Here is an 8,647-nt window from a genome sequence, read left to right on the forward strand (position 1 = left end):
AAGAGAGACCATAGACAGAGAGAGAGAAATGATAAACACAGAGAAAAACAATAGCCAGAGAGAGAGAGAGAGAGAGAGAGAGAGAGAAATGATAAACAGACACACACAGAGAAAAACAAGACAGAGAGAGCAGAGAGAGAGAGAGAGAGAGAGAGAGAAATGATAAACACAGAGAAAAACAATAGACAGAGAGAGAGAGAGAGAGAGAGACCATAGACAAAGAGAGAGAGAGAGAGAGAGAGAGAGAGAGAGATCAATCTACATGACGAAGTGGCTTCACCGCTCCAAGGTGACACAGAGTGGAACGTTTTCTTAACGTTTCTGTAATTAAATTAGTCACAGTATCTGAGGATTTAATAGCACTGCTAGTGAAATTAGTACATCGCTAATTACAAGGCGCTAGCATCTTCTTAACCATTTTTCCCAGTACACTGACATTCCAGTCCACCAGGGGAATGAAAATAGACTTATGGGACGTTTTCATTCAGAATAAAGAGCCGAATGATGTTCAGGCTGTGAGTCTGATATAAAACGTGTGTTGTTCCCTCTGTTGGAGAACCGTACACAGAATTTTACTGGTTGAAGATCAAATCTGAGCTGCTTTTTAGATGAACAAGCACTTGGAGCATCTCAGAGAGCAGAAGTGGGTTTGATATCAACATTTACTGAAGATACAAACATTTGTGTGGAAAAAACCGTTTCCGTTTATTTGGAACTTTTCTATGAATATATCGCCCCTAGTAGGCTAGGGAAAGACAGAAATCTTTCTGAAACACTACAAACTCTTAAAGTCCCGAGTGTCTACTTTGATATGAGCTTCATATTAACCACCACTGTGGAGTGGAGACATGACAGAGACACTCATTCATCAACATGGACATAACCAAACTCAATTCCATCTCAAATCCATAAAAATAATTTTGAGTGGAATTAATTAATCAGGTTTGAGATTTATTTCAGATTATTTCAGTCATTTTTTCCCCTCATCACCATAAACAGTGTAAAAATGGACATCGCGATGGTGTGCATCTGCTATCTTCTCGCAAATTTTCCACACACACTCTGATCGGATTTCTCAGAAAGACGCGCTCTGATCCAGAGTCAGTTTTTCTGTTGTAGTCCACAAAAAATGTCTTTGGAACCTGATCGCGAGTCAGGTGTTTTCCTCTCAGGTGTTTGTCAGAGGTTTGGCTCACGCTGTGGGAAACAGAGCAGCGTTTTCGACGTGGCGTCCGAGGCTCAAGGTCAACGCTTTGGAATATAAAAGGACGCTCGTGCTCGGAGAACTCACTCCGGAAAGAAAGATGAGAGGACTTTGGGTTCTGCTGGCTCTGTGTGCGGCCGTTTTTGCCAAGGAGACCTTCGAGGGGTAAAGTTCCTGAGGTTTTTTTCTTCCATGTAGTGTTTATTCAGTTCAGCCTGAAAATATTTACTGCTATTATGATGTATAGGTAAAATATATATTTATTTATCCAACATGGAGAAGCTCTCTTTGTGGATATGGAAATAATGAGAGGAAATGCAGATGATAGCTGATTAGACTGATTAGACTTCTGTTATGATAGACACCAGGTCCTTCGGATCACCGTCATAAATGAGGCTCAGATCAAGCTTCTGAAGGAACTCTCAGGAAACGAGCACCTTGAGGTAAAATTCCTAACGAATTTCCAGAATTCCAGAAAGTTCCAGAAGTCTCAGAATCTCCAAAGAAGTTTCAGAAGCTTCTTAGTGTCCTATATAAATTTATTTTCGTGTGTGTGTGTGTGTGTGTGTGTGTAGCTGGATTTCTGGATGGATCCCGTCGACGTGTCTCTCCCTGTTGATGTCCGTGTTCCTTTCCACAGCCTGCAGGCGGTCAGGGCCTTCCTGGGCTACCATGAAATCCACTATGAGATCATGATCCAGGATCTTCAGGTAGGTTGCACTCTCATTGTCAGTTCTATTTTGTGTCTAAACGATTCGTAACCCAGTTAATCTCCTGATTCCAGGATCTTCTCGATGCAGAGCAGCGTGAGATGTTGAAATCCAAAGCTTTCGAGGCGAGAAGCAGCGATGATTACAACTACGCCAGCTACCACACGCTGAACGAGGTGAGAACGATGCGCTTTAAAGCTCCCGATCGGATCTGATGTCAGATCCAATCAGCTGCTGCGACAAATCACTCGTTGATGCATGTGCTCTGATAAGTTATTGTTTCCATAGTAACAGCTTACTCACAGGGATTCGCCTGTACACTAACTGCATGTAGCATCTCATATAGCAAGAGTAGAGAGAGAGAGAAATGAGAAACAGTGAGGGAGAGAAAGACAAGAAACAGAGGGGGGGGCAGGAGAGAGAGATATAGATGAGAAACAGAGAGACTGAGAGAGAGAGAGAGAGAGAGAGAGAGAGAGAGAGAATGGGAGAGAGAACAGGCAGGTAAGAGAACGACTGTTCAAAGCTTTTGATATCTGTAAAATTAAACATAACTATAAATGGATAAAAAGTACAACGTGATGACGTCATTGTTTAATAAATAAAAAGTGTAATTTTTGGTGTAAAAACACTTCAGATTGTTCTGTTCTTTTAAAATAATCCACTTCAGGACTGAACTGTTACCTCACCAGCATCGTGTATTTTCCTCACACGCTTTCTTCTTCCCTGCTAAAATGAAACTACTTCCTGTTTCATGGCTCTTGTGATTCCAGTCTTTTCCTCTTCACTCCATTTCCAGATCAACGGCTTCATGGACACGTTGGTGCAGGAGAACCCCGGATTCGTCAGCAAGCTCGTGATCGGACAGAGTTACGAGGGACGTCCACTAAACGTCCTGAAAGTGAGTCACATGAAAGATACTACCATCAACACTTCTAGCAACAAATCCATCTTGCATCTTATTTATTTTTATTTACTTATTTTTTGCTATCTTATCTAGTTTAGCACTGGTGCTAACCGGCCTGGTCTCTGGATCGACACTGGAATTCACTCCAGAGAATGGGTGACCCAGGCTAGTGGAACGTGGTTCGCTAAGAAGGTACGCTCTAACCGTTTCCTGCTTCATCACCTGACACAGTTGCTAGCAAAACGTGATAGAACAATGTTGTTTTTCCGTAGATTGTGACAGATTATGGACGCGACGCTGAGCTGACCGACATCCTCAACAAGTACGACATTTTCCTGGAGATCGTCACCAATCCTGACGGATTCCAGTTCACCCATACCAGCGTGAGTGTTAAACCTGTACACCCACACACACACACACACACACACACACACACCATGTCTGATATATTTTATATACACTACTAAATTGTGCAAAACAAAATAACAAATCCAAGAACAGCCGGACGATTCAGACCAACCGGAAAAGGTAGGTATAGTTTGCGAATGGAATTCTTCCCTCTGATTGGACAAGATATCTGTCACTCAGGATATACAAGAAGTAGTAAATTGCTTATCTAACTTTATTTCCTGTACATGTGTGGAGTTCTGCCTTCACTTCAAACCATTTTTTTCAATAGTACAACTTTAAATCTTTTAAAGAAAATGACAAACATTTATATTTCTATTTATAAGAAAATCAGCACTACTGTGAGGAAGAATGTTCATATGGAGCGATTTTGGATATACTGATAGCGTATCATGGCGTAAAGATTAGTTTGCGATCTCTAAAAACACACCTGAAGAATGCAGGTATGTTTGGAAGACCAAACTATTCCAGATTAAAGAATGTATGGAGAGCCATAAGAGCAGAGCTGTGTTCATACACACACCAGTCCACTCTCTACTGCTGCAGCCTGCTGGACTTCCTATAGATCCTGAGTGACAGATGTCTCGTCCAGTCAGAGGGAAGAATTCCATTCACCAACTGTACCTACCTTTTCCGGTTTGTCTGAATCGTCCTTGTGTTTTTGGGTCCGTTATTTTGTTTTGCAACTTCTTGGCCACCGTAGTCTTGACCTTATGGTTTCACTTAAGTTTCCATATTCTCACAAAAAAAGTAAAAGCCATTAAAGTAACTTTCGAGTAATTTACAGTCCAATTTATTTTGTACCAAACGATTTTTAAGGCGTGCTCAATCCTATTTCACTGATTCTGGCTGAAAAATAGAAATGACTTTTCATAACGAGGCCTATATTTGAGCCTCTTGCTCAAAAAAGACATGCTCTATTTAAAATAAGTATATCTCACAAACTACAAGGTGTATTTGAATAATTCTTTGGTAGCAAAATAAAGGTAACGTGAGATTGAGAAGTGTTAGAACTAGTATATATATATATATATATATATACACTCAAAGAATAGTTGTGATAGCTAGAAACAAGATAAAAATATAATAAATTCATGGCCTCTTACAGGACTTCCGTAATAAACACCTCTATTTGTGTTTTTATCAATTCGAAATGTATCAGGTCTGCTGCAGGATTTTTCCAGAGCTCGGTTTCAGTTCATCTAGTCGCTGTAGCATGTGAGCCTTTATGACGGCTCACGACTTCTGACACTAAAAGCCACTCCTATCTCCCTCTTTATGATTATATGTTACAGAACCGCATGTGGCGTAAGACAAGGAAGCCCAATCCTGGATCCAGCTGCGTCGGTGTCGACCCCAACAGGAACTGGGATGCTGGATTTGGAGGTACAAAAGAGGAAATATATAAATCTAAACCCGTGTATATTCCAGGTATGTGTGACATGATTGAGTAAAGAAGGTGATTTGTTTTTGGTCGTCATCAACAGGCTCCGGCTCTAGCGGTAGCCCTTGCACGGAGACGTATCGTGGACCGAGTGCCCACTCCGAGCCCGAGGTCAAAGCCATCGTGGACTTCGTTAAGTCTCACGGCCAGATTAAAGCCTTTGTGTCCATCCACAGCTACTCTCAGATGCTCCTCTACCCATACGGCTACACCAGAACTCCCTGCAAGGACCAGGCTGAGCTAGTGAGACCTCCAAACCTCCTCAATCAATCAATCAATCATGCTTTGTCTAATATGATAATTACACATTTTTTTAATATCCTGCAGCACGAGCTTGCACGAAAGGCCATCGCTGACCTGAGCAGCCTGTATAACACTCAGTACAGATACGGCAGCATCATCAACACCATCTGTATGTACAAACACAGCTACACCGCAGTCACAATGTTCTCTAGATAAGATGTTCTCATTCCAGACACACAGCAGCACAGAGGATGAACCAAAACTTTGGATTCATTTCAAAAGTTTGGATTCATTTTGTAAGAAAAATGTTAAAGATTAGAAGACATTCCCATAACGTAACCTAAATGACTGTGTTTGTGCTGTGATTACTTTTAGCTTGTTTTCTGTGATTATCAACTAGCATGCAGAAGTTATTTTTACCCACATGTTTGGTTTATTGGTGAGATTGTATCATCTAATCCTGAATCCTATTATAATTGTTCCTCTCAGACCAAGCAAGCGGCGGCACCATCGACTGGACCTATGACCAGGGCATCAAATACTCCTTCACCTTCGAGCTGAGAGACACTGGAAGATACGGATTCATCCTGCCAGCCAATCAGATCATCCCGACCGCTCAGGAGACCTGGTTAGCTCTCATGGCCATCATGAAGCACACCAAGAACAACCCGTACTAAACGAGCACCGCCGCTCAACTCAACTCAAACCACGAGGCATCGGTTCGAAGAAAAACAACGAGGATTTCCACATTCTTCCAAATTATATACGATAATATTCATAATAAATTGGTGATTGTCATATGGGCAGGGCTTTGTTACAGGATAATTTATGACTTCTGTGATTTCCAGCATCATGTAAATGGTAAAAGTGAGCATAATAATCTGCAAATAAAAAACGTCCTTATAGAAAATAAATCAACACTTTCTGACCAGTCAAAATGGAGACACTAGCAGCTCCGGGATAACTAGGATTCGTTTCTAATGCATCATTATCTAGTCTAAATCACTGAATGCAAAATATGAGATGAAGTCATGTGAGAAACTGTTGCATCCACACAGAAGAGACAAACAGTCTTCCTTTCACTTTCCCTGGAGAGATATTGTCACAGTGTTCTCATTAAAATAATATGAACACGATACTTTAAAAGTGAAAAAACATGTATATTCTAACAGATTTAAACCATCACTAGTAGTGGTAGCGACTGCTGAGTTCACAAGCAATCGATCACAACAGTAAAGTGAGAGAGCAAGCCCAGGAGACTCTCTCTGTCTGGTTTGAATGAACAATTAAAGTGTATGACCTGGGGAAATGTTGAAATGCATGAGAAATGATATTTTAGCTGAAAACAGAGCTCCAGGGTGGATAAACTGGCCAAATTCTGGCACCATAGATCATAGAACCTGAGTCTGATGTTTAAAAGTGAGTGAAAAGCTCTTTTTTATGGTTAAAACATGGTCTGGGTCAGTCTTGTGACCCTGAGATATTAGTCTACTGGACATTTCAGAAGTGAAGAATGAATGTGAAAGAAGTCTAGACTTCCTGCCACAGTTTGATGGATCTCCAGATGTTCAGTGTGAGATAGGTCATCTCTGCAGCAGGTCCTGGGTCTCCCTAGATGTGTTTTATAGATCTCTAGTGGAAGCTGATCAGGAGATTCAGAATCAACTTACCTCAGATATCTGATCTCCTCACACTGTTATGAAGCAATACACCAGGATCCCTGTGGAGGAATCTCAGGAGGAATAGCCTTATAGCTCTACAGATGATGAATGAATGTTAGAAAAGGTTGGAGAAAAAAAGCTCCGTGGATCTGTCTCACGCTCGTGAATATGACCCTTGACGGAAGGATCCATCTTCTCTAATCATTACTGGAGGATGAATATGGTTCTGCAGACACAATATGGGTCTGTACACACTTAAGAGAAATTCATTTCCTGTACAAAATATTTCTTTATTCAACCTTAAATACAGAAAAATATCACAGCAGGTAGTTTGTGTTGATAAAACTGTCACTGATTGTTTAAACATGGATCTGAAACTGTTAGTGTTACCATTCAGCACTGTGGAAATAAAACACACACACACACACACACTTCTACACTAGTGCACTTTCACAGTTCAGATACAGTAAATGCACTTCGACTTCCTTCATATCCTTTTCGTCTTCACGAGCTGCAACGGGAACAGAAACCTGCAGCAATACTCCAAGGCTGAACTTCTTAACGTCTGTAACATAAAAGCCTCGATCACACTTCTATATTAGTATTTAAGACATCCTCCTCTAGGTGTTCATGGGGTAGGTTACAGCTAACTGTAAATCTCACCGGCAAACTTTGCAGATTAAGACTAGCACTGATGTGTGTACTAGTTAAGCCATGCTCTCGATTGTCACGTTAGCGCTAATGCATGAAGCATCACGAAACGTAGTCAAGCCACTTTAAGCGGTACAGCATGCACACCTATTTAACATTAACATGACTATAAATATAAATCTAGAAATGAGTCGTTCCTTTAGGATTTAACAGCACTGAAGAAAATGATGTCTTGATGATGACTTACAGCATGCGCTGGGGCAGTTCGCAGCCGAGTGCGAAGCGGCTGGGATGAGGATCAGCACCTCCAAATCCGTGGCCATGGTTCTCGACCGGAAAAAGGTGGTTTGTCCCCTCCAGGTTGGAGGGGTGTGGAGGAGTTTAAGTATCTCGGGGTTTTGTTTACAAGTGAGTGAAGGATGGAGTGTGAGATTGACAGACGGATTGATGCAGTGGCAGCAGCAATGCGGTCTATGTACTGGTATATTGTGGTGGAGAAGGAGCTGAGCCGAAAGGCGAAGCTCTCGATTTACCAGTCGATCTATGTTCCCACTCTTACTTATGGCAAGATCCTGGATACAGGCGGCCGAAATGAGTTTCCTTTGTAAGGTGGCGGGGCCTTCCCTTAGAGACAGGGTAAGGAGCGCTGTCACCCAGGAGGAGCTCGGAATAGAGCCGCTGCTCCTCCACATCAAAAGGGGCCAGTTGAGGTGGCTTGGGTGTCTGTTTCGGATGCCTCCTGGACGTCTCCCAGGGGAGGTGTTCCGGGCATGCCCCACCGGGAAGAGACCCCGGGGAAGACCCAGGACACGCTGGAGGGACTATGTCTCTCGGCTGACCTGGGAACACCTTGGAATTCCCCTGGAAGAGTTGTAGGGATTGGCTAGGGAGAGGGAAGTCTGGGCATCCCTGCTTAGACTGCTGCCCCCGCGACCCGGCTACGGATAAGCGGGAGACAATAATGATGATGAAAATGATCAAATGAATCATTGAGTTGAATTGGCTGGCTAAAGCTACAAAAGCTTCATTAAAACATTTTGTGACTCGTCCTAAAACCTTTATTAGAGTGTTAAATTGTAAACATTTAAAATAAATGGAGTGTGGATTTTTCTAAAAGTCTTTGTTCACAAATGATTCGACACGAGGTTATTTCCAGGGCCGACTGCTCTGTGACCTGGCGCTTCCCGAGCCGAGTCGACTGCTCCGGGCGCTGGATAATTTCGAATTAGCGCTGCTAATGGACATCGTGCTGCTCAGACGACCTGGAATCACACACACAAATAGACGAAGAGCACAACAAAAAGCTGATGTCATTTTGACTTGCAAATAAAAAAAGATACATATAGAAATTAAAAAACAAGGTGTTCTTGATTTTTTCAGGATCACTCACTGCTGCTCTCACTGGGTATGAGCACCTCA

General features: G+C 42.2%; 2 protein-coding genes across 3 annotated transcripts in view; one reads left to right on the top strand and one right to left on the bottom strand.

The window, feature by feature from the left end:
- The first annotated feature begins 1,267 nt into the window (after positions 1 to 1,267).
- On the top strand, positions 1,268 to 5,834 carry LOC131357328 (carboxypeptidase A1-like). Its single transcript, XM_058396235.1, has 11 exons — positions 1,268 to 1,369; positions 1,566 to 1,647; positions 1,780 to 1,914; positions 1,989 to 2,090; positions 2,714 to 2,815; positions 2,915 to 3,013; positions 3,094 to 3,204; positions 4,525 to 4,615; positions 4,717 to 4,916; positions 5,001 to 5,085; positions 5,406 to 5,834. The coding sequence occupies exons 1-11, from the start codon at positions 1,305 to 1,307 to the stop codon at positions 5,591 to 5,593; spliced, it is 1,260 nt and encodes a 419-aa protein (XP_058252218.1). The 5' UTR covers positions 1,268 to 1,304; the 3' UTR covers positions 5,594 to 5,834.
- A 2,516-nt stretch (positions 5,835 to 8,350) lies between these two features.
- The window catches only part of cep41 (centrosomal protein 41), a 7,829-nt gene continuing 7,532 nt past the window's right edge, over positions 8,351 to 8,647 (bottom strand). For both annotated transcript variants that reach the window (XM_058396159.1, XM_058396160.1), the window contains 2 exons: positions 8,619 to 8,647; positions 8,351 to 8,490 (listed from right to left, as the gene is read on the bottom strand). The exon at positions 8,619 to 8,647 is cut by the window's right edge and continues 187 nt beyond it. In XM_058396159.1, the coding sequence (XP_058252142.1) occupies positions 8,375 to 8,490; positions 8,619 to 8,647 (145 nt within the window). In that variant the 3' untranslated portion in view covers positions 8,351 to 8,374. The remainder of the gene's footprint in view (positions 8,491 to 8,618) is intronic.

Source organism: Hemibagrus wyckioides, linkage group LG08, assembly GCF_019097595.1.
Source record: "Hemibagrus wyckioides isolate EC202008001 linkage group LG08, SWU_Hwy_1.0, whole genome shotgun sequence".
In the NCBI taxonomy this organism is placed as follows: Eukaryota; Metazoa; Chordata; class Actinopteri; order Siluriformes; family Bagridae; genus Hemibagrus; species Hemibagrus wyckioides.

Bases quoted from the DNA above. Each gene is read 5' to 3' on its own strand.
- LOC131357328 (XM_058396235.1), top strand. From the start codon at position 1,305: ATGAGAGGACTTTGGGTTCTGCTGGCTCTGTGTGCGGCCGTTTTTGCC. The intron at 1,915-1,988 runs GTAGGTTGCACT...TCCTGATTCCAG, and splicing joins TCATGATCCAGGATCTTCAG to GATCTTCTCGATGCAGAGCA. The intron at 2,091-2,713 runs GTGAGAACGATG...CTCCATTTCCAG, and splicing joins GCTACCACACGCTGAACGAG to ATCAACGGCTTCATGGACAC.